General features: G+C 43.5%; 1 protein-coding gene across 1 annotated transcript in view; it reads left to right on the top strand.

Annotated features, from left to right (window-relative positions):
* Positions 1-24,588, top strand: part of dnah2 (dynein, axonemal, heavy chain 2) — a 223,342-nt gene that overhangs the window by 181,195 nt on the left and 17,559 nt on the right. Inside the window, exons 67-79 of the mRNA XM_056300849.1 lie at positions 2,307-2,455; positions 2,888-2,954; positions 7,164-7,314; positions 7,729-7,877; positions 8,095-8,228; positions 10,092-10,236; positions 13,680-13,879; positions 14,416-14,542; positions 15,083-15,269; positions 19,196-19,344; positions 20,209-20,392; positions 22,102-22,292; positions 22,749-22,940. Coding sequence (XP_056156824.1) covers positions 2,307-2,455; positions 2,888-2,954; positions 7,164-7,314; positions 7,729-7,877; positions 8,095-8,228; positions 10,092-10,236; positions 13,680-13,879; positions 14,416-14,542; positions 15,083-15,269; positions 19,196-19,344; positions 20,209-20,392; positions 22,102-22,292; positions 22,749-22,940 — 2,025 coding nt within the window. The remainder of the gene's footprint in view (positions 1-2,306; positions 2,456-2,887; positions 2,955-7,163; positions 7,315-7,728; positions 7,878-8,094; positions 8,229-10,091; positions 10,237-13,679; positions 13,880-14,415; positions 14,543-15,082; positions 15,270-19,195; positions 19,345-20,208; positions 20,393-22,101; positions 22,293-22,748; positions 22,941-24,588) is intronic.

The following is a 24,588-nucleotide window of genomic DNA, read 5'->3' as shown; positions in this document are numbered from 1 at the left end:
TAGAAGAAAAACAGTCTATATGATCCTTTTCGATCGGCTTTCAGGGCCTGTCACTCCACTGAAACTGCTCTGATCGGAGTGGTGAAAGATCTTCTACCAGCTATGGACTCTGATTCCACCTCTGTGCTTCTACTGTTGGACCTCAGTGCAGCCTTTGACACATTGATCACTGTATACTGTTAGACAGATTAAATTGTAATTTTGGTGTCTCTGGTTTAGCTCTCCCATGGCTTAACTCTTACTTATCTGGAAAAACACATTGTCTGCTATGATAATATTACATCGAAATTCTCTGACGTTAAATATGGCATACCTCAGGGCTTGGTTCTTGGCCCTCTACTTCTCTCTCTTTATATTTCACCTCTTGGCCAAATTATACGCAGTTATGGAATACATTTCCATTGCTATGTGACTGATACTCAGCTGCATGTGCCTATAAGGGCTGATGATCATACTCAAATAACTAATTAAGAGGCCTGCATGGTTGCTATGAATAATGGGGTGTCACTAAATTTCCTGTTTGATGACTGTACTCAAATAACTAATTTAGAGGCTTGCTTGGCTGCTGGGAATAGTGGGATGTCACTAAATTTCCCTGCTTTTAAATGCAGATAAAACTGAGATGCTGGTCATTGGCCCTGCTAGACACAGACACCAATTTGATCAAGTAACAATAACAATTGACAACTCTGTGATTTCACAAAATGTAGCGGCCAAAAAGCTTGGTGTTACGTTTGATCCCAGCCTTTAGTTATATAAGCACATTAAAGAAATTCCCAAGACTGCCTTTTTTCACTCATGTAACATAGCTAAAATTCAGTCTTTCATGTCTATGGCCAATGCAGAGACTCTTAATACATTCATTTGTTTCATCCAGATTTGATTACTGTAATGTTCTGTTTTCAGGTCTGCCACACGTTAGTACTAAAAGTCTTTCGAAGGTTCAAAATGCTGCAACTAGAGTCTTAACTAAAATTAGAAAATGTTACCATATTACACCAGTTCTTGCCTCCCTTCATTGGCTTCCTCTCCATGTTAGATCAGACTTCAAGGTGCTTCTGCTGACTTATAAAATCCTATATGTGCTTGCCCCATCATACCTGTCTGATCTCCTTAAACTGTATGTTCCATCTTGAGCTCTCCGCTCTCAAAATACAGGGCTGCTGTGTGTACCCAAAGTTAAAAAGAAGTCAGTGGTGTAGGGCCTTTTCCTATCAGGCCCCGTTCTTGTGGAATAACCCACCTGTTGTCATCAGACAATCATTCTGTTGAGTCCTTTCAATCCAAACTTAAAACTGCCTTAACCTCCAATTAATTGCCTTTAAATTGAGTACTTCAGGGTGTCTGGGTTGCGTGGTGGTCTATTCTGTTGCCTACCAACATGAGGATCACCAGTTTGAATCCTCTTGTTACCTCCGGCTTGGTTGGCGTCCCTACAGACACAATTGGCCATGTCTGCGGGTGGGTAGCCAGATGTTGGGTATGTGTCCTGGTCACTGCACAAGTGCCTCCTCTGGTCGTCCAGGGCACCTGTTTGGGGGGGGGGGGGATAGCGTCATCCTCCCACGCACTACGTCACCCTGGCGAAACTCCTCACTGTCAGGTGAAAACAAAGCGGTTGGAGACTCCACATGTATCGGAGGAAGTATGTGGTAGTCTGCAGCTGTCCCCGGATCGGCAGAGGGGGTGGAGCAGCGACCAGGATGGTTCGGAAGAGTGGGGTAGTTGGCCGAATACAATTGGGGAGTAAAGGGGGGGGGGCATCGAGTATACTTCATAACCTGTACTGTATGGCGGGTTGGTTTCTGTCTCAATGAATTTACCAAGCACTGTTCTGCTGATGAGATTAGAGAGTAGCCTATATATTATTGACTATTGCAAACTCTTCACTTCCCTTACATATGTTTTCTCTCTCTGATTTTTTCTCCTTTCTTTTCTGTGTATATGAATGGCGTGATGTCAGTCCCCCCTTTGTGCACATATAGTCTTTCCTCTTCCCAGGTCTTCATGGTGACGGTGGTTGCCACCTGGATGTTGCTTGGCATGCCCCTCATCACATTGTTTTTTTTTTAAAATATATCTTATAAATCCGTATAATTTTCTTGTCCCTTTTCAATGTTGTATCCTTCTCTCACTTCGATGTGTGACTAATGTTTTATCTTGTCTCTTTTCTCTTATCTTTTTTTTTAAATTAAATTATTAATTAATTATAAGTGATACATTATAACAAAATGATAAAAACCAGGTATGTCTTTCCTTTTTCTCGACCGTTTTCTCTCTCTCACTCTCTCTCTCTCTCTCCCCAGGTGCGTGAGTTAGAGGTACCATGTTCTCCAAGGTTTTCTTTTGCGATGTTTCTGTCCAAACCCACTGTGGTGAGAGACTGGAACATCCAAGGCCTCCCCTCAGATGCCTTCTCCACTGAAAACGGGGTCATTGTCACCCGCAGTAACCGGTCAGAACACACACACACACACACAGTAATTGCAAAAACATCTTGTCGACTAAGAATAACTACAGTCAAGTCCAGTCCCAATGGCAAAGCATCATAGAGTTAAGTAAACAGAGCTTCCAAAGTTGCACCCAGGTTGACTGGAGAATGATGGAACAACAGCTCCATCATTCTCCATCTGTGTCTATGTCTCCGTGCCAGGTAGCCCATGCTGCTGCGGAGGTTTTCCTAAAAGACATCATTTAAGTAAACAGAGATGTGGCCTCACAATCTTTAGTCGTCAATCCCCACTACTCTTCTTCACTGCTGAGCTGCTGTCAATGATAAATGATTAGAAAACACAGAATTGTCTGAAGGGCATTTTGAAGCAAATCCAATTTGGCGTTCAGCATGCTCTTGTTAACCACTGTGTCTTCTGCTGTCTTCTGTTTCAAGATGGCCACTGGTGGTGGACCCCCAAGGTCAAGCTCTGAAGTGGATCAAGAATATGGAGATGAAGAGAGTAAGAGCTGGCCAATTCAGTTTCATAAGTAGAGTTGTTGATGCTTAACTCTTATTCTGTGATGTAGTGATGGAGGTCCTGGAACATTATGTTCTTGATTTTTGGTGCTATGTTAGGTGCTTTTTTTGATTTATACTATATATTTTTCAATGGCTGTGTATTCTACACAGGGAAACCCTTAGAATCGTTTCAATATACTTGAGAACTCAAGAAGTGCCATCATTTCTTTTCTGCTATATTGCAGTAATATCCAGGAATGTATTTTAGTTTGTTTTGCACATATTTGCTGTAAGTAAGTAAACGTTTATTTATCTAGCACATTTTAAAACAAATTTACAAAGTGATGCGCAAGATACAGATACAGAAAAAATAAATAACATGCATGTTGGCGGGACAAGGCTGTTTAGCTGAGACAGGAGAAAAGAGCGTTGCAGTAGTCAAGGCATGAAAGAATTAGGGTATTGATTAGTAATTCAAGATCAGGAACACAGCCAGAGGTGAGCAAAAGATTAATAATGGAGAGCAGGCTAGGGCCCAGGGTAGGCAGTACCTCTATAAGGAATTTGGGGGGGGGGGGGATAACATCTAAAGGGCAATAGGACAGGCACATATGGGATACAGTGTCAATGAGATTGTGAGAAATTAGACAAGAGAGTTGGACAGTAAACTGATGAATCAGAGGAAATACTAGCAATGGTAAAATTACAACAAATGTTATGTATTTTGTCAACAAAGGCAGAATAGGGTAATTCGCCAAGTACGATTGGGGAGTAAAAGGGGGAAAAAAGCCCAAAAATTTTAATAAATTCATTAATCCGCACTGCAAACTGAAGAGACAGCTAAAGCTTTAGATGAATGTCACAAAATATTGTTTTTACTCTGATGGTAATTTTCAATGGCAGAATCAAACAGGTTAAGCAAGGCCAGGATTTCCCCAAAAATGCTCATAAAATTGGACCAAAAACACTATCTGTTCTTTAAAGAGATACTTGCATCAAAATCCGACTTTTCCTGTTGTTAATCAATGTAAGGAGTGTGGATGTGATCGATGAGACAAATGGTAGCTCTCAAATCACATTATGGCCAGACGAGAGATATCGGCGGCCAAGTAACTGATTTCCAGTTGGCGAAAATGTGGTAACTTGCCGCGTCACAAATTACCATTAGCATAGAGGGCATGTCCGTAGCAAGACGCTATAAAAGCAGAGACGCACCCTTTTGGCTCGAAGGAATACTGCTGAGAAACAGCACAGAGCCAGGGGGAAGAAGTATCTCTCTTTCATTATCATGGCAAAGACATATTGTAATATCTGACATCAGGACGAGACTTTGAATCATGTACGCTGTTTCTGTACCAATACCTTCAGTTTTCTTTCTGTTCTTTCCATCTATACTATCAGCATTTTCTCATCCCAGAAAGAGTTACCATACTGTTACGTTTCCCAGGGGAAACTGACAGGTGAGAACTCAAATGCACAACTCGCCGACAGGGAGATTCAGTAACACTTAGTTTAATGAATGAAAAACATACCTTGTACTTGCCACAAGGTACAGGACACAGGTTAAACAGATGAGGAGAACAAAATACGACAAGACAAAGGTGGGGTCAGGGAAAAACAAAACGGGGGGGGGCACTGGATAGTTTGACACGGGTTACACAGGTAAATACAGACAAGACGAACTCGCACTGAGAGAGGGGAACACAGACTAAATACACTAGGAAGTAAATGAGGTAATGGGGAACAGGTGTGGGATACATGGGTTTAACTAATGACAAAACCACAGGCAAGAACTGACATGACAGCACAGATGAGTACTATAAAATAAAACAGGAAAAATGCACAACGAAGCCAGGTGAGGACTTCAAAATAAAAACAGGAAACACAACAGAATGATTGAGGCTATGAGCTGAATGAACTGGGGCTGAAATGACTGAGGCTGTGGGAGACGAGAACTGTTGAAAATAACTGACTGAACTAAGCTGAGGGACATCGTAACAAGGAAAATGACTAAACTGGGAGACACGTGACACATACTGTATAGGGTTGTAATAAGATCTACTGGCCCGTCTTGAGGCTGCACCATTTAGTAATCTGCCCATTGTTGTTGTGTTGAGTGTGAGCACAGGTGTCTCCTGGGGGTTTATGAAGCCGGCACTCCCCATCAGTGATGCATCTTTTAGTTTAGCTCATCACACCATAAGGCAGCTCAACAGTGCAGCCAAGTGTCCGGGCTTGTACCAGCCAGACAAGCCAGTTAGGAGGTGTATGTGTGTGAGGGGGAAGACTACACATTTACAGTGCTGACTTACAACGGACAATCACAACTAAAACCTTTTGACCATCAAACCCCAGTCAAATATTAACAATTATGAACACCCAGCTATGCTACAATAACAGACTATTAACAGACTAGGTGAACCTAATAGCACTACACAATAGCACTGCACACAACTCAAATCTACACTGACATCCTACCACTATGTACTTCATTCCACAAAACCACATAACCCATCAGTTAAACACCATGAAAAAAATCTCCAAAAGCTTCCCTTATCAGTTTTGTACCCAAGTCCGAGCGCGTTTCTTTCATCTGCAACCACTTGCTTTCCCTTACTGCTGCCGCACAGTTTGTATGGCTCCTAGTCCCACCCCCTCGGGGAGGAAAATGGAAGCCAGATTGCTTCATGCTGCTATCAACAGATATATTGCAGTTGAAGTGTATTACAGCCATGTTTGGGGAAAGGGCCTTTACCATGGATGTATTATAGTAGAACTGGATATGGTGCCACCGCTCAGCCTTGCAGCCAATTTTTTCCAGTGGTCACTCATGGTATTGCAGCGAAAAATCCCCTGCAGCCCAAAAAGCATTTTCCCCATAGACCACCATTGTAAAAGAGACGCCTGTAAAACTGTTGACAGGACACCTGCAGCTATAACCATGGTCAAGTATTACTGTTTGTATTGTATATTTTTAAGCCATGAGGTTTTTATCTTTTTAAAAATTTTCCAAAGCCCAGAAAAAAAGTATTTTTTTTCCTGCATGACGGCACAGCTGTGTACGAGCCGTTCTCATAGCCTAGAGGCATGATGGGAGTAATACTGCGCATATTCAGTGGGCCCCATTTACCCAGAAGTAACCTGGAAGCCAGAAACTTGTTCGGTGTATGTGCCAGGCGAGCAATTCTCATAGGAATGAACAGGTGCCATTTTTAGATCCGGTATCCAGTTCTGCTATAATACATCTAATACATCCATGGCCTTGACATTTGCGGGCATTTAGTTTGACTGGATATCAGATTAGATTAGCCAACCGTGCTGTAAAGCCACAGAGGAAGCCAACAGGAGTTTACATGTTCCTCCTGTTTTTCATGTGCTGCCATGGATAAACTGCTGTCTCTCTCTCTCTCTCTCTCTCTCTCTCTCTCTCTCTCTCTCTCTCTCTCTCTCTGCAGAATACTTTCCTGTGTTCATGTGCTCTCTGTAGATGGAAGGGGAGATATTGATCTGCTCCTCTTCCACCAATCAGTTACCCCCCCCACACACACACACACACAGTGGCCAATTTTCACTTGCATCTCCCCCAGTACCACCACTTCCTCCTCCTCCTTCACTCTCTCCCTCCCCAATTTCCCCAAATGTGTTCACTGTGCTTCTCTGGCTTTTGTCTGTCTGACCTTCTCTCCATACATACATACACTAACAACCCCAAACACACTTTCTCTCCCTCCCGCTCTCTTTCTGTCTTGCTTTCTCTCTTATTTCTGTCTTGTTCACTGTAGCTCTTTGCTTTCCCTCATTGCTCCACTCCACTTGGCTGCTTGCTCACAATGCAACCACAGCATGACATTTAGGGGACAATTGGGCCATGGCAGTTAGCAAGTACGGCTGGAGCGTTTTAGAATGACGTGTCCATCTAAGTCTAATAGTCTAGTTCTTTTGACTCCATTTTATCCCAATCACCCTCGCCTTTTCTTTCTTTTTTTGGATTGGGTCATTTTTTCTCTCGCGCTCTCTCTCTCCCTCCCCCATTCCTTTCTTCTACCTTCATATGACTCTTCCAACTTTCTTCTAATATTCTTTCTTTCTTTTATCTGAGTGCCTTTGTGTGTTCATGAGTGTGCATCTGTCTCTGTGTCTGGGTTTGTGTGTGTGTGTGTGTGTGTGTGTGTGTGTGTGTGTGTTTATATTTTTTGCATTTTTGTTTCAGGGTCTGAAGGTGATAGACCTGCAGATGCCTGACTTCCTGTGGACGCTGGAGAACGCAGTCCAGTTTGGGAACCCAGTTCTACTGCAAAATGTCCAGGAGGAACTTGACCCCTCACTGGCACCCATACTCAACAAGTCCCTCACACAAATCGGTCAGTTGGAGCGCATGCACATACACATACACACACACACGTCTGCACACATAAAAAAAAAACTTAATTGATCCTTATATAGGCCTATGTACAAACACACAGGTGCACACCAATACAGACATACTCACCCACACATTAAAACCACACATATTAGCTCTCTCACACACACAAACACACACACACACACACACACACACAAATGAATCAGTCAGTAGAACCATAGATATACACACACATCATAGATGCATATGTGGGAATGACAGCAACAGTTGTGTGTGTGTGTGGGGGGGTAACTATTCTTTTTATGCATGCATGCAAGTATATGCATTTATGTCTCTGAATTGTGTGAGCGTGTTTGTGTGTGTGTGTGTTTGTGTGTGTCTATGGGCGCGCATGCACACATGTGTTCTGCAGGTGGCAGACTGCTGATGAAGCTTGGTGATAGGGAGGTGGAGTACAGTCCAGAGTTCCGTTTTTACATCACCACCAAGCTGTCCAACCCCCACTACACCCCCGAGATTTCCGGCAAGACCACTATTGTCAACTTTGCTGTCAAGGAGCAGGTGTGTATGTGCATGTGTGTTCACATTTATGCATGAATAACGAAGAGCAAGTTGTTCTGTTGTGTTCCATTTTAGTTTCATTTTGTGCATCTGTACTTGTGCTGTAGTTACACTTATGAAGCTGTGTTTGTGGGTGTGTGTGTCTGTGTGTGTGTGTCTGTGTCTGTGTTTTTGTATATATTTGTCTGTGTACATGTGTCTGTATGGTTGTGTGTAGGGTCTAGAGGCCCAGCTGCTTGGCATCGTGGTGCGTAAGGAGCGTCCAGAGCTGGAGGAGCAGAAAGTTTCTTTGGTGATCAACATTGCCTCTAGCAAGAGAAAATTGCAGGAGCTAGAGGATGAGATCCTCAGGTAAACAATCAGCATAGAAATTATGCCTGTCTGCTGATTGCCTGTTTGCTGTCACACAAATACATTCCATTCTTTTATTAGTTTTTCTTTTATACATACACTACCGTTCAAAAGTTTGGGATCACCCAAACAATTTTGTGTTTTCCATGAAAAGTCACACTTATTCACCACCATATGTTGTGAAATGAATAGAAAATAGAGTCAAGACATTGACAAGGTTAGAAATAATGATTTGTATTTGAAATAAGATTTTTTTTACATCAAACTTTGCTTTCGTCAAAGAATCCTCCATTTGCAGCAATTACAGCATTGTGGACCTTTGGCATTCTAGCTGTTAATTTGTTGAGGTAATCTGGAGAAATTGCACCCCACGCTTCCAGAAGCAGCTCCCACAAGTTGGATTGGTTGGATGGGCACTTCTTGCGTACCATACGGTCAAGCTGCTCCCACAACAGCTCAATGGGGTTCAGATCTGGTGACTGCGCTGGCCACTCCATTACCGATAGAATACCAGCTGCCTGCTTCTGCTCTAAATAGTTCTTGCACAATTTGGAGGTGTGTTTAGGGTCATTGTCCTGTTGTAGGATGAAATTGGCTCCAATCAAGCGCTGTCCACTGGGTATGGCATGGCGTTGCAAAATGGAGTGATAGCCTTCCTTATTCAGAATCCCTTTTACCCTGTACAAATCTCCCACCTTACCAGCACCAAAGCAACCCCAGACCATCACATTACCTCCTGCTCAACAGATGGCGTCAGGCATTCTTCCAGCATCTTTTCATTTGTTCTGCGTCTCACAAACGTTCTTCTTTGTGATCCAAACACCTCAAACTTGGATTCATCCGTCCACAACACTTTTTTCCCAGTCTTCCTCTGTCCAATGTCTGTGTTCTTTTGCCCATCTTAATCTTTTTCTTTTATTGGTCAGTCTCAGATATGGCTTTTTCTTTGCCACTCTGCCCTGAAGCCCAGAATCCCGCAGCCGCCTCTTCACTGTAGATGTTGACACTGGTGTTTTGCGGGTACTATTTAATGAAGATGCCAGTTGGGGACCTGTGAGGCGTCTGTTTCTCAAACTAGAGACTCTAATGTACTTATCTTCTTGCTCAGTTGTGCAACGCGGCCTCCCACTTCTTTTTCTACTCTGGTTAGAGCCTGTTTGTGCTGTCCTCTGAAGGGAGTAGTACACACCGGTGTAGGAAATCTTCAATTTCTTAGCAATTTCTCGCATGGAATAGCCTTCATTTCTAAGAACAAGAATAGACTGTCGAGTTTCAGATGAAAGTTCTCTTTTTCTGGCCATTTTGAGCGTTTAATTGACCCCACAAATGTGATGCTCCAGAAACTCAATCTGCTCAAAGGAAGGTCAGTTTTGTAGCTTCTGTAACGAGCTAAACTGTTTTCAGATCTGTGAACATGATTGCACAAGGGTTTTCTAATCATCAATTAGCCTTCTGAGCCAATGAGCAAACACATTGTACCATTAGAACACTGGAGTGATAGTTGCTTGAAATGGGCCTCTATACACCTATGTAGATATTGCACCAAAAACCAGACATTTGCAGCTAGAATAGTCATTTACCACATTAGCAATGTATAGAGTGTATTTCTTTAAAGTTAAGACTAGTTTAAAGTTATCTTCATTGAACAGTACAGTGCTTTTCCTTCAAAAATATGGACATTTCAATGTGATCCCAAACTTTTGAACGGTAGTGTATATATATATATAATTTCCTCTCATAGTGGCTAAGATCCATTGGAAGGTTTTTTTTACCTTGGTGTGTGTGTGCGTGTGTGCGTGCGTGCGTGCGTGCGTGCGTGCGTGCGTGCGTGCGTGCGTGCGTGCATGCGTGTCTGTCCACTAGGCTGTTGAATGAGGCCACAGGCTCCCTCCTGGATGACGCGCAGCTGGTGAATACCCTGCAGACATCCAAGGTGACAGCCAGTGAGGTGTCCGTCCAACTGAAGAGCAGCGAGCAGACTGAGATCAAGATTGACGCTGCCCGAGAGGTCAGCAGACGGGGGGTTGGATATAGGGGAAGCAGTGGGTTCGCCAAGCTAAGCCAGCTATGCTCACATCACAAAGCCAGCTATGATCAATATGATCACACACATCACATCATCAAGTATAACCATTTTATTGCCCTTCTAGTTGCAAAAGATGGTACAGGATATCATTGTTCAGCAGTGGCATTGAAGACTTGTCACAAGGCTGGCTTTTCCTGGTGACAAATTGTTTTGGAGCAAGACCAGTCGGTGGTGTTTATTCAACATCGTCATCGCTGATATTTTCTCATGCCGTACACGTCATTGCTCTAACGCTAACACATTTATGGATAAATAAGGGCAAAAATATGGCTAGCATGCCAATTGCTAAGCAACTATAGATAACATGCCAATCATCTACCAACAGTGTAAAGAGTTGGCATCACTCTCTAACCACTTGATGTTGCTTGCTGGCATCAAATCACATTGTCACTGGGGTAGATTACAGTCTCATGCACATGTTTTCAAACTATAAGAGTTTGAACATGATGGCGCAACATGATAGCCTTCCGTATTGATTACAATTTTTTAGCAGCTTTCCTTTAATAGTGTGCACAACATTAAGTAAATTTGTAAACAATGAACTTCAAAGTGCTTTCATTGTTCTTCACTGCTACGAAATGTAATTAAATTAGAGATATGTTAGAATGAATTTTCAACTAGAGCAAAAAATTAAAAGACCAGAATTTCAGTATGGTGCCAGAAGACTTTCAGCCATGAGAATAAGATGGGAAGGGAATTTAGAGGGGGGTACAGAGAGGGAGGGGAAAAGATGAAGAAGAGGTTAAGGAGGAAGAAGGGGGGGAGGGAGGGAGCGGTGAGAGCAGTAAAAACTTATACAGAATGTTAAAGACAGAAGGAGGGAGCCTGACCAAAGGAAGGAAATAATTGGACAACAAAGTGGAAGTGAATAACCACCCCAAATAGGAGCATTAATGTCTTCTACTACTACTACTACTACTACTACTTTCGGCTTTTCCCGTTAGGGTCGCCACAGCAGATCATCCTTTTCCATCTCTTCCTGTCCTCTGCATCTTCCTCTGTCACACCAGCCACCTGCATGTCCTCTCTCAGAATAGGAGCACTCACTAATAGCCTAAAATGTAAATGTAAAGCACAAGGTAATGGGCAAGCTGAGATTTAGCTTATCTTAAGAGGAAGCAGCTAAAAATGAAAAAGGGGTTAAATGTCGAGGCATGCAACCCCTTCAATGTACAGTACTTCAAGCAGCCCATGTCAAGCCTCGTCCACTCGGACTGAAGCTACAGGTATGACTGCTGAAGCGATCAAATCAGATATCCTATCATCCCTGAGGGAAGATATATCTAAAATAATAAGGGAAAATTTGAAGACTGCATTAGCTGAAGACTTTATTGCCGTGAAAAGTGAATTGCAAGCCATAAGATCAGAAATCACTAATAATACAATCGCAATCCGATCTGAAATGGATCTTATGAAGGCGGACTTTAAGGACATGGCGGAAGGGCTATCGACATGATCAGATGAAGTGGCTTCGCTACAAACTACCCTAACCTGTCATCAAAGCCAAGTTGAAAAAATTAAAGAAAAGAATGAAGACTTAGAGGGCAGAATGAGAAAGGGGAATGTACGGATAGTTGGCGTCGAAGAACAACCAGGGTCGAGTTCTCCCGTGGCTGTTTCCAAACTTCTTAAAGAAGCACTGCAGATGGACCGAGACATAAAAATCGATCGATCACACCGTAGCCTTACCCAGTGGAAACCAGGGGACAGACCGCGGGTTATCACCGCCAAATTACGCTATGATTAGGATGCTGCGGAGATCCTGAGAAGAGCCCAGGACACAGCTCCACTCAGTCACAACGGGTGACAGATAGCCATACTCCCTGACTACACCACCAGCGTTGCCAGAGCTCCATTCACGGACGTGAGAAAGATGTTACGAGGACGACAAGGAGGCCGCTACATTCTCCTCTTCCCTGCCAGACTGCGAATCTCATATAAAAATGAGGAGAAGGAGTTTCTGGATCCCATAAAGGCTTTGGAATATGTACAGAAGAAAGTCATCCCTGATACGGAGAAGTAACGGAACATACTTTTCCTGCCCATATTAAAAACAACAATATTTTTGTGACTTCATCACCGAGTGCCGTAAAGACTTTTACGGGTGTATACCATGCGTCATCCAGCTGGTCCGAATCCTTCTCTCTTTATTGAACCCATTGTTAGACATCTAAAAGGGACCAGGTATTGTTATCAAGAGAGACATATTATGAGTAGCTTTTAGTTTTTATATGTCATTTTGCTTATTTATTTTGAATGTAAGAGGTTCTGCAGTAGCCTGAATAACAGCCAATATCTGTTATATATCTTAACACACATAAATACACTCAAATTCTATGTAGACTGTACCCTTTGCTGCTTGTTAATTTCGCAGCCCGGGACCAGATACCACCCCACCTCGCATGACAGTGAGTTTAAGTTCTGACTGTTCTATTGTTTTACTAGTTCTGATCCCACTGTTCCCCCGGGATCCTGCATTAAGAATAAGGACAACCAGCCAGGCTCTTTTCGTTCCATTCCCCATCTTAATTCTGCCTCTTTCACCCATTTTCAACAAATTAAAATTTCAGTGTTGGAGACTCCAGTCTCCAATATTAGCTCCTCCTCCTGCATCTTAGACATCATCCTCACTAAGCTACCCGAGGAGGTATTTTCCACTATCAGCCCAGTAATTCTGCAAATTCTTAATATTTCTCTGGCCTCCGGTTCTTTTCCAGACAGTTTTAAGCATGCCATCATTCACCCATTGCTGAAGAAACCTAATTTAGACCCCTTGTCCCTAAATATCTACAGGCCAATCTTCAAATTGTCTTTTTTATCCAAGGTTCTGGAGGGAGTAATTTCGTCTCAGTTGATTTCTTTTATGAACAGTAATACTGTTTTTATAGTTTCCTGTCTGGTTTTAGAGCATTTCATAGTACTAAGACAGCTCTAGTTAAGGTCACTAATGACCTACTGCTGAATGCAGACAGAGGTGACTGCTCGATTTTAGTTCTTTTGGACTTAAGTGCTGCCTTTGACACGGTTCATCACAACATCCTCCTACATTGCTTAGAGACTTGGGTTGGCATCAAGGGCTCGGCTCTTAACTTATTATGCTCTTACCTCACCAACAGATTTTTTTCAGGCGACCTATCTGACACTGTGGAAGACAGATCAGTAAATGTATGAAACACTGACCATCACAAATAAACTAATGCATAGGCATTCTGCATGCATGAAGGCCCACTTACTAGACATATTCACTAAAATATGGCAGAGATGTTGCAAATGCCGTGTTTGCTGCTGTGCATGTATGCGTCTGTGTTTAGCTCAGCCACATACCACATGTGTGAATGTAACGCTAAACACATTTGTCCCAACAGGGTTACCATCCGTGTGCCCAGCGTGCATCCATCCTGTTCTTTGTGTTGAATGACATGAGCCGCATTGATCCTATGTACCAGTTCTCCCTTGATGCCTACATCGATCTTTTCAACCTCAGCATGGAGAAAAGCAGGCGCAGCCACAAGCTAGAGGAGAGGATTGCCAGCCTCAATGACTACCACACCTATGCTGTGTACAGGTTAGCTTGGGCACTGTCTGTCTGTTTTCACACAGCAGGTGTGACCTGAGACAGAGCCATGCATGAGAAACGGCATTGTCTTTCTCAGTGAACGTTTTTTTATACAGTGTGTATGTATACATATTGTGTGTGTTTTGTCCAAGTGTCCTGATATGATCAACCCAAGTCATATTGCTGATGTGAAAACTTACTGTAGAGGTAAAACTGATTGGTTTGGATCTGTTAAGATTCAAAGTACATTATCTAGGGTAGCACTGTGTTTCCTTGGTATTTGTAGGTATAGGATGTGCCCTAGGGGTTTAGTCAGCATACATTTATGTGAAGTTTAAAGCCTATGGATTAAGCATTCTAACTTTGGAACGTAACCTACATCCTTTGATCAAGGGAACATAAAAAGCAGCCTTGAAGCTCTGAAAAATGCAATGTGTCCACAAAACGAGGTTTGCTAGGAAGTGTCCTTGAAGCTAAGTGCATTGGGTCTTTGGAGTTAAGCGATCTGTGTGTGTGTGTGTGTGTGTGTGTGTTCCCCTCTCCAGGTACACCTGTCGTGGTCTTTTTGAGGCCCATAAACTGCTCTTCAGCTTTCATTTGTGCGCTAAGATCATGGAGGTGGCTGGCAAGCTCAACATGGACGAGTACAGCTTTTATCTCCGGGGGGGGCTGGTAAGCATGCACATTACAAATACAAACTTGTCTTGATACCATCTTATTTGATTTCAGGAAATCAGATGTGATACACTTTTAACTTCCAAAGGCTTTGAATGCTCTAAATACCTTTGTGACCACCAAACTGAAGCAGGTGCACGAGGTATACCACTTTTCAAAGGTTAACAGGTTTTTATCCCCTGCATGTTAGTTTCTGTTTTTTACTAACTACTGAAGACCACAACATAGCTGTTGTGCTATTTACGTAGCTGCCTTTGTTTTCTTAGTATACTACACAATATGCCAGAGATAGGTCTGATTTGATTTCTTGGACGGATGGATGGATGGATGGGTGAATAAACGCTTTGATGGCTGGATGAATAAATGGATGGATGAATGGATGGATGGGTAAATAGTTACTAAATAGATAGATGGATGACAAATGGCGGGATGGCTAAACAGATGAGTTGATGGACAGATTGATGACTATTTATGTGGATGGATGGAAGGATTGTTTGACCGTCTTTCTATCTGCTGTATATATCCATATCTCTCTAGGTGTTGGACAAGGAGGGTCAGATGCGCAACCCTTGTACCAGCTGGCTGGCCGACTCCAGCTGGGACAACATCACAGAACTGGACAAGCTCCCCAACTTCCATGGCATCATGGCCTCCTTTGAGCACTACCCCAGAGACTGGAACCAGTGGTACATCAGCCCTGAGCCAGAGAAGGCTGAGCTACCAGGTCTGTATATATTGGAGAAAGTGGTAAGCTCTTTTCAAAGTATGCCAAATGGCAAATCTTCAGGTCCCGATGGGTACCCTGATGAATTTTTTTAAATGTTTTCAAATAAACTAGCCCCTCTTCTTTTGGAAATGTTTGATGGTGCTATTCCTATAGGCTCTTTGCCGCCAACATTAACCTAAACATCAATCTCACTTTTGTTAAAACCCGGTAAGGAGCCTACAAACTTTGCCTCCTCCACACACTCAGGGGGTGAGGAGAAAGAGCGGGTGTTTTGACATACATTGAAAAGGTTGGAGAGGGAGGGCGCCATTCCTATCCCCTCACCGGCTCTACCTCATCCTCAATCTCTGTTCTGGAGCAGGTTCCGTGAGACCAGTTTGTTGCAGTGTGCACAGCAGGGGCCTGCTCCAGCAGAGGCAGAATCCCCAGAAAGAAGAAAAGACATGGTTCTGTTGGTGGCTCCTGTCAGTGGACCCCACATGTCTGACAAGCACTTTTTTGTCCCACTGAAATAAAGTTGGCCCAAATGCAGCATCCAGGCAAAATGCCAAGGGCGCAGTTAATGTTAAAAAGAAAAAGGAAATTGTTGAAAAACAAATTAATTTTCCCCATAACCCCATCAAGTAGAGCGTTGTCTTCCCCTAATGAGAAGTGTATGTGGGCCAGGCCACAGATGAGGCAGCACCAGGTGTCACCTCAAAAGGGTGCCATTACACCTTGGGGGAATTGGCCAGCCAGTCCCTTTTCAGTAAGAGAGACAGAGCGGATGGCATGCACAGAATCAGAATGGGTGTTAAAAACGATAGACAAAGGTTACAGACTGCAGTTTGCTATCGTTCCACCCCAGTTCAAGGAAATACTCTATTCTCAGGCTCGGGGAGAGTCGGCTCATATTTCATAAGAATATATCAACTCTCTAATGAAGAAAGGAGCCATAAGAATAGTTCCGCCTGATCAGAACCAGGACAGACTTTATTCAAGATATTTCCTAATCCGGAAGAAGGGGGAACGAAGCATCCAAGCTATTTTAGATATCAGGGCCTTGAGCAGTTATCTCAGGAAATACAAATTCAGAATATTAACGTACGCGTCCTTTCTACGTTTTGTGCGCCCAGGAATTTGGTTCATGTCAATCAATCTGAAAGATGCATATTTCCACATTCCCATATACTACCCCCCCACATACACACAGGAAATACACACATTTTGCCTTTCAGAGGGTTTCTTATGAGTATCTGATTCTCCCTTTAGGTCTGTCACTCGGCCCGAGAGTGTTTGTGAAATGCACAGAGGCAGCGTACATGCATAGATGATTGGCTCATAATGGCCTCCTTGCCACAAGAGACAACAGCCCATACAAAGACGCTTGCAGAGCACATAGAGGGACTGGGTTTCAGAATAAATGTGGAAAAGAGTGTACTGGCCCCAACTCAGCAGATGTCATTTATAGGTCTATCCCTAGACCCTTGCGTGCAATGAACACTTCTCACACCGGAGAGGGTGATGTCACTTGCAGCGTGTCTAAGTTGTTTCCACAGGGAGGAATTGGTCTCACTCCGACTGTGTCAGAGGCTACTGGGCCTGATGACTTCTGCTTTGGTTGTTGTCCCACTGGGCCGTTTACATATGAGGGGAATTCAGTGTTGGGTGGCCTCACATGGGCTGCATCCACAACAACAGAGACATCGCAAGCTGAGAGTCTCCGAATCTTGCACTGTAGCTCTACTATAGCGAGGAAGAGCTGGGTTATTTATTTATTTATTTTTATAGTGAGTGACAGTATGTCAGCCCTTTATATAGGTGGAGGGCTGGTGGCCTCTTTAGGCATATGCGTCATCAAGGCCAGCCAATTGGCTGGTGTAATGTAATAAAGGTTTCAGTTGAGGGCACGCAAGGGGCGTCCCCCATAGTAAGACACTCCCTTATGTTACTTAGAGAACTGGTGTTATGTAAGTAACCTAAAGATTTTGCTGCTGCCAAGATATTTTCCGCTCCCCACTGCCTGGTGTAAAGGGTAAAGTGTATTGTTAATTTAACTCTGTTAATCGTGTACAAACCCCAATTCCAATGAAGTTGGGATGTTGTGTAAAACGTAAATAAAAAGAGAATACAATGATTTGCGAATCCTTTTCAACCTATATTCAATTGAATACAGTACAAAGACAAGCTATTTAATGTTCAAACTGATAAACTTTATTGTTTTTTTGCAAATATTCACTCATTTTGAATTTGATGCCTGCAACACGTTCCAAAGAAGCTGGGACAGGGGCATGTTTACTACTGTGTTACATCGCCTTTCCTTTTAACAACACTAAATAAGCGTTTGGGAACTGAGGACACTAATTGTTGAAGCTTTATAGGTGGAATTCTTTCCCATTCTTGCTTGATGTACGACTTCAGTTGCTCAACAGTCCGGGGTCTCCGTTGTCGTAATTTGCACTTCATAATGCGCCACACATTTTCAATGGGAGACAGGTCTGGACTGCAGGCAGGCCAGTCCAGTACCCGCACTGTTTTACTACGAAGCCACGCTGTAGGAACACGTGCAGAATGTGGCTTGGCATTGTCTTGCTGAAATAAGCAGGGACGTCCCTGAAAGAGACGTTGCTTGGATGGCAGCATATGTTGCTCCAAAACCTGTATGTACCTTTCAGCATTAATGGTGCCTTCACAGATGTGCAGGTTACCCATGCCATAGGCACTAACACACCCCCCATACCATCACAGATGCTGGCTTCTGAACTTCACGCTGATAACAATCTGGATGGTCTTTTTCCTCTTTAGCCCGGAGGACACGACGTCCATGATTTCCAAAAACAATTTGAAATGTGGACTCGTCAGACCACAGCACACTTTTCCACTTTGCGTCAGTCCATCTCAGATGAGCTCGGGCCCAGAGAAGCCGGCGGCGTTCCTGGGTGGTGTTGATATATGGCTTTGGCTTTGCATGGTAGAGTTTTAACTTGCACTTGTAGATGAAGCGACGAACTGTGTTAACTGACAATGGTTTTCCGAAGTGTTCCTGAGCCCACGTGGTAATATCCTTTACAGAATGATGTCGGTTTTTAATGCAGTGCCGCTTGAGGGATTGAAGGTCACGGGCATTCAGTGTTGGTTTTCGGCCTTGCCACTTACGTGCAGAGATTTCTCCGGATTCTCTGAATCTTTTGATGATATTGTGGACTGTAGATGATGAAATCCCTAAATTCCTTGCAATCGTACGTTGAGAAACGTTGTTCTTAAACTGTTTGACTATTTGCTCACGCAGTTGTTCACAACGTGGTGAACCTGGCCCCATCCTTGCTTGTGAACGATTGAGCCTTTCGGGGATGCTCCTTTTATATCCAATCATGACACTCACCTGTTTCCAATTAACCCTTTCACCTGTGGAATGTCCCAAACAGGTGTTTTTTGAGCATTCCGCAACTTTCCCAGTCTTTTGTTGCCCCTGTCCCAGCTTCTTTGGAATGTGTTGCAGGCATCAAATTCACAATGAGTGAATATTTGCAAAAAACAATAAAGTTTATCAGTTTGAACATTAAATATCTTGTCTTAGTAGTGTATTCGATTGAATATAGGTCGAAAAGGATTTGAAAATCATTGTATTCTGTTTTTATTTGCGTTTTACACAATGTCCCAACTTCATTGGAATTGGAGTTTGTAGAAGCCCGAGGAGTCATGGTTCTGACTTTAAGTGACTGAGATGGGGTAAGTGTCAGAGCCACATATAAACTTAATGAAAACTGGCTTTCCCACCTGTTTCACCCTCCGCCCTGCTCGACCTGCGACACGTCCCACAGTTTCTCCACCCTCTCCACTTCCATTTTTTTATTTTTTATTATTATTATATTATTCTTTACAATTGATCCCTCACCTCTCACTCCGTTTTATCTTACCCATCCACCCCCCTTCTCTCCCTGTAGGTGAGTGGGAGAGCAGCTGTAACGAGCTCCAGAGGATGCTGATCGTACGCTCGCTACGTCAGGACCGCGTCTCCTCCTGTGTCACCTCCTTCATCGTTAACAACCTGGGCTCCCGCTTCGTGGAGCCGCCAGTCCTCGACATGAGAGCCGTGAGTGCAGGACTATCTCACCTTCCCCACTCTCGCCAACCCCATTGCTCTTTCTCTCTCTCGCTCTCTCTCTCTCTCTCTCTCTGTCCTCTCTCTCTCTCTCGCTTACGCTGTCTCTCACTCTGTCCTCTCTCCACTATCAACCTCTTTCTGGCCCTCTCTTGTTCTCTCTCTCTTGTTCTCTCTCTCTCTCTCTCTCTCTCTCTCTCTCTCTCTCTCTCTCTCTCTCTCTCTCTCTCTCTATCTCTCCTTGTTGCTCCCTCTTTTCCTCTCTTTGGCTCTCTTTCTCTGTCTCTCCCTTTTTCTCTCTCTCTATTTTCTCTATCTCTGTGATTCTCCTTGATTTTTCAGTATCTGTCTTTCTCTCGCTCTCTCTTCCGCCTTTATCTCTCACTCATATTCTTTCCATCTCTCCACATCACTCTTTCTCTTCTTCGCTCTGTCTCTGGCTGACTGTTAGGCTGGGTTCTGTCGCCCACACACTCCACTATAAGCCCCCTTTTGAAGGACTGATGATTAAAATGGCAGCCAGGGAGTTGAGGCAAGCCCACAATGGAGGCATGTTGCTTTATTGTTGAGTTTAAGTTTAGAACTGTATCTACTTTGGGTAAAACAAATCTTTAATGTGTCTCAGTTGTCTCGTCTTATTTGATTGTAGCTTTGCTCGAGACTTCACAGAACCTTATGAAAGCCATCTTGAGGTTAACGTCAAGCTCACTGAGTTGCAAAGCATTGGCTCATCTGTTTTCTCTCTTTTTCTCTTTCTCTCTCAGCATTGGCTCATCCGTTTTCTCACTCTCTTTTTCTTTCTCTCTCTCTCTGCTTGTTTTGCAACTCTCTGTGCTCTCTCGGCCATCTTCCCAGGTCATGGAAGACTCTACCACCAGGACTCCTCTGATCTTTGTGCTGTCACCCGGTGTTGACCCCACAGGAGCCCTCATGCAGCTGGCAGAGGCCTCAGATATGGGCAAGCGCTTCCACACCCTCTCCCTGGGCCAGGGACAGGCACCCAATGCCACACGCATGATCGAGGAGGGAGTCAAGAACGGTACGACGCACGACCTCTTCTCTCGTCTTTTCATAGACACGTATTGTCTCTTGTGTCATTTTTTTGTTTTTTATCCGTTACAGAAAAGTGCTTGTTTTTTGAGGTTGGAAGTGTCACTTGATCCTGACAAATTGCACAAAATACTTGATGAATATTTGATTGATTCAGCGTCGTCAGATTCTTCCCTGTGGTTTGATTCAGCCCTCCCCCCAGCTTCCTCGTGCTTATCTGCGTGATTTTAAATCATTAATTACAGCCACGGAGTCCCTGACTGTCAGTTTCTATGGTTTGTTGCGTTTCACATACGCCCCGCTGTAACTGTGGAAATGCCACTGTTATATATCAAGCAATTTGTTTGTGTGGGGAATTCAATTTTTCATGTCTACCCTTTAATTAATATTTCTCCTTCCACCATGGCCCTCCTTCTCCCCTGTTTACTCTCCTACTGATACATACCTTAGCCCTGGGTCATTTCATATTGGATCCTGGTGTTAGAATTTTATCTATAAATGTTTTACCGTTGCTGAGAGAAGCAAGAACGCATGCTTCATGAATCTTGACAGGCCAACAAACCGTTCACAGTAGAGTCAAATGTTTTTGACTTGCCAAGTAAGTTTGCAGGAGTTTGATATATTTTGTGTATTTATTGCATTGAAATATGAAAAACCACTCACAAGGGGCATAATATAGCATTTCATAAGTAGGAAGACTAAACAGGTCACAGAATATCTAGATGAGGGTATCTAAGCATGTAAGTCTCCACGAATCTATGAATTGAAGTATCAGGAGATTAGGGAGTAGAGAGTAGAAATGAAAAGGTATAGTGCAAAATCAGAAAATAACACAAGCCTGTGGACAGCAGGCTGCTTTTCTACTTTTCAGTATTCATACACAAATACAAGAAATGTGAAATTTGGAGCACAGATGGTTCTTGCAGGATGAGACCACCACTTCAACATTTAGGTGGAGGGAGGGAAGGGGGGAGAACCCTAATGATGATATTCATAAACTGCATTTATACGGTGCTTTTCAGAGCACTGCTACCAAGGGCCTTACAAATCAGATAAAATGTATGGATTAGAAAACAATAAAAAGCAGGTTAAATGGCAAAAAATGAGACTGCAATGGGGAAGAAATAAGAACGAGGACATAAAATATTATAGGCTTATAAAAAGGCCCTTTTATAAAAATGAGGCTTGGTGTGTTTTTAGAGGATGATGGAGGGCATGCTAGCCTGAGCTCCTCAGGAAGGCCGTTCGAAAGTCCAGTAGCTAAAACAGCAAAGGCTGGATCTCTAGTCACAATATATAATATTCAATAATTTCCGTTTTGTCTACTTTAAAGTGATATTCATACCCTGATTGTGTTGAGCATCTCACCAAGACCAATTCCCAGCATGCATAAGCTTACCTGGCTGTAAATAACATTTGAACTTAAACCCCCTTTCCCCTCAACCCTAGCTGGTCTGTGTGTTGCCCCAACACCATCCATCATTACGCACATTTGACCCTTACCCTAGCTAAGGATACCGTTCACCCTGTTTGTATATTCTGCATGTATTATGCATATTGTGTACATATTGAATATCCTATGTATATTTATTATCCTATTTATCCTCATTACGTATTGTTTTCAATTTTTGATTGATTGATCTAACAACTTTGAGCTGAATCACCAACCTCCTCCCCGTTGCCGTGGTCCATTCGTAGGTCACTGGGTGTTCCTGGCCAACTGTCACTTGTCTTTGTCTTGGATGCCTGAGCTGGACAAGCTGGTAGAGCAACTCCAGGTACAGGAGCCCCACCCAGACTTCAGGCTGTGGCTCAGTTCCTCGCCACACCCTGACTTCCCCATTGCCATCCTGCAGGCAGGCATCAAGATGACCACAGAGCCACCCAAGGTACAAGCTACACACAGACACAAACTTGATACATGGCAGGTACTGCACACATAAGCAGTACACACAAAAGCACATTGTAAACACACACACACAAACACTAGACACTATGTCACACTATTGAGTACACGTGCAGACTACACACACATACACACACACACACACATTTGTTTTGCTATACTTGTGAGTGCCCTCATTTGCTACATTCAAAGAAGGTTGGATCAGTTCATCTGGATACAACATTTATTGACAGATACGTTTCATGACTCAACTAAGTGACGTCTTCAGTCTGACTGAAGATGTGTTCTATTGTGTTTTGTAAAGCACAATGTAAAAGTGGCTTTGAAATATGCTAAATTAAATACTGTATAATTAAAGTTTATTATCATTATTATTTTGATTGCCGTTTTTTTAATACAAATATGCATGTCATTCACGAGCATCCCCTCTCCCCATTAGGGTGTGAAGGCCAACATGAAGCGTCTTTACAATCTGCTGACAGAGGCTCAGTTCACCCGGTGCTCGCGGCCCCATCTCTACAGGAAGCTGCTATTCTCCCTTTGCTTCTTTCACAGCGTACTGCTGGAAAGGAAGAAATTCCTACAGCTGGGTTGGAACATCGTCTATGGATTCAATGACTCAGACTTTGAGGTCAGGGCCTTTTACTTTACATCCCTACCATACACAAACATAGCCACAACTTGCAGTGAAAGTTGGTAATACTGCTTATTGACAGTTTTAAGGGTAGCTACATGTGTAAAATCTGTACCATCATAATTCTACATATGGTAGGTCAGTTCAGACTGAGAACTCATCGGAAGTGGCCTAGCAACCATAAGGGCCCCACACAGAGAGACTAATCTGGGTATTTATGCATGCTCATTAATCCAGGTCAGGAAATCACAGAAAGTTGAGTCAGTTCATCTGGACACATTTATTGAGAGAAATGTTTCATCACTCATCTAAATGACCTCTTCAGTCTCAACTAACTGCAGGTATCCCTACCCTTATAAAGAGTGCAGTTGCATAACAACCGAAAACAACGATCGGTTTCATATGCAAATTGCCACGAACATTAACTAGAGTTTCAATGGCCATGTGTACTATTCACAGAGGACTGGGGAATAGTTGCAATCACACCATTGTAAAATGGCAACAGATATACTGTTAGCCCCCCCCCCCCCAGTTTCAGGGATGGTCGTTTCCTCTCTAGATGGCCTCTTTGACTCTCCGTTCAAATCAGCGTTCCTCCCTATCAAGGATGTGCACATCTTCATCCTTGAAAGAGTGGCCACTGGCCTGTAGATGTGTGTAGACTGTGGAGTCCTGGCCTGACGCGTTAGCTCTTCTGTGTTGTGCCATCCTCTTGGCCAGCGTCTGTTTGGTTTCCCTGATGTACAAGTGACAGCAATCCTCCTGGCACTTAACAGCGTACATTTTATTGCTCTGTTTGTGCTGTGGGACTCCGTCCTTGGGGTGGACCAATTACTGGCGTAGCGTGTTTTGAGATTTGAAAGCAACTGAGACACGGTGTTTGGATAATACGTGTCTCAACTGTTTTGACACTCCCGCCACATATGGAATCACCACTGGTTTACACTTAGGCAGCTGTTGTCCTTCTCCTCCCTTCGATCGGCTGGTGCACTGTTTGAGCATCTTCCTGGCAATGACAAATGCCCAGTTAGAATAACCACACTTAACCAGGGCCTGTTTAATGTGGGATTTCTCCCCTTCCCCAGCCGCTGTGTCGGTGGGGATATTGTCAGCTCGGTGGTACAGAATCCTGATGACTCCTAGTTTTTGTGCTGCATTGGATGATGAGAATCAAACCTTAAGTACTGATCAGTATGTGTTGGTTTACGGTAAACATTGACAATCAAATGCCCCCCATCATCAATTGCAATTTCACAGTCTAAGAAGGCTAACCTGTCATTTTTCACATCCTCCCTGGTGAACTTGATGTGGTTGTCCACAGAGTTAATGTGGTACATCCTGAGATTTAATTTCAACCCAGGTGGCATCCACAAATCTGAACCAATGGCTAGGTGGTGCCCGTGGACAGGACATCAGAGCCCTCTTTTCCACTTATTCCATATATACAAGTTGGCCACTATAGGTCAGACTGGGGAACCCATGGCACACCCAGGCTTCTGCCTATAGTACTGCCCCCTGTATGTGAAGTACGTGGACTGAAGACACAGCTTCAGGAGCAGACACACTTGCTCAGTGTTAAGGGTGGGGTCGTCCTGAAATTTCATATGGACCACCTCCACTGCTTCAACAACAGGAACGCACGTGA

This window comes from Lampris incognitus, chromosome 20 (assembly GCF_029633865.1).
Source record: "Lampris incognitus isolate fLamInc1 chromosome 20, fLamInc1.hap2, whole genome shotgun sequence".
Taxonomy (NCBI): Eukaryota; Metazoa; Chordata; class Actinopteri; order Lampriformes; family Lampridae; genus Lampris; species Lampris incognitus.
The sequence above is the reverse complement of the archived record's forward strand: the minus strand, read 5'-3'. Positions and strand labels throughout refer to the sequence as shown.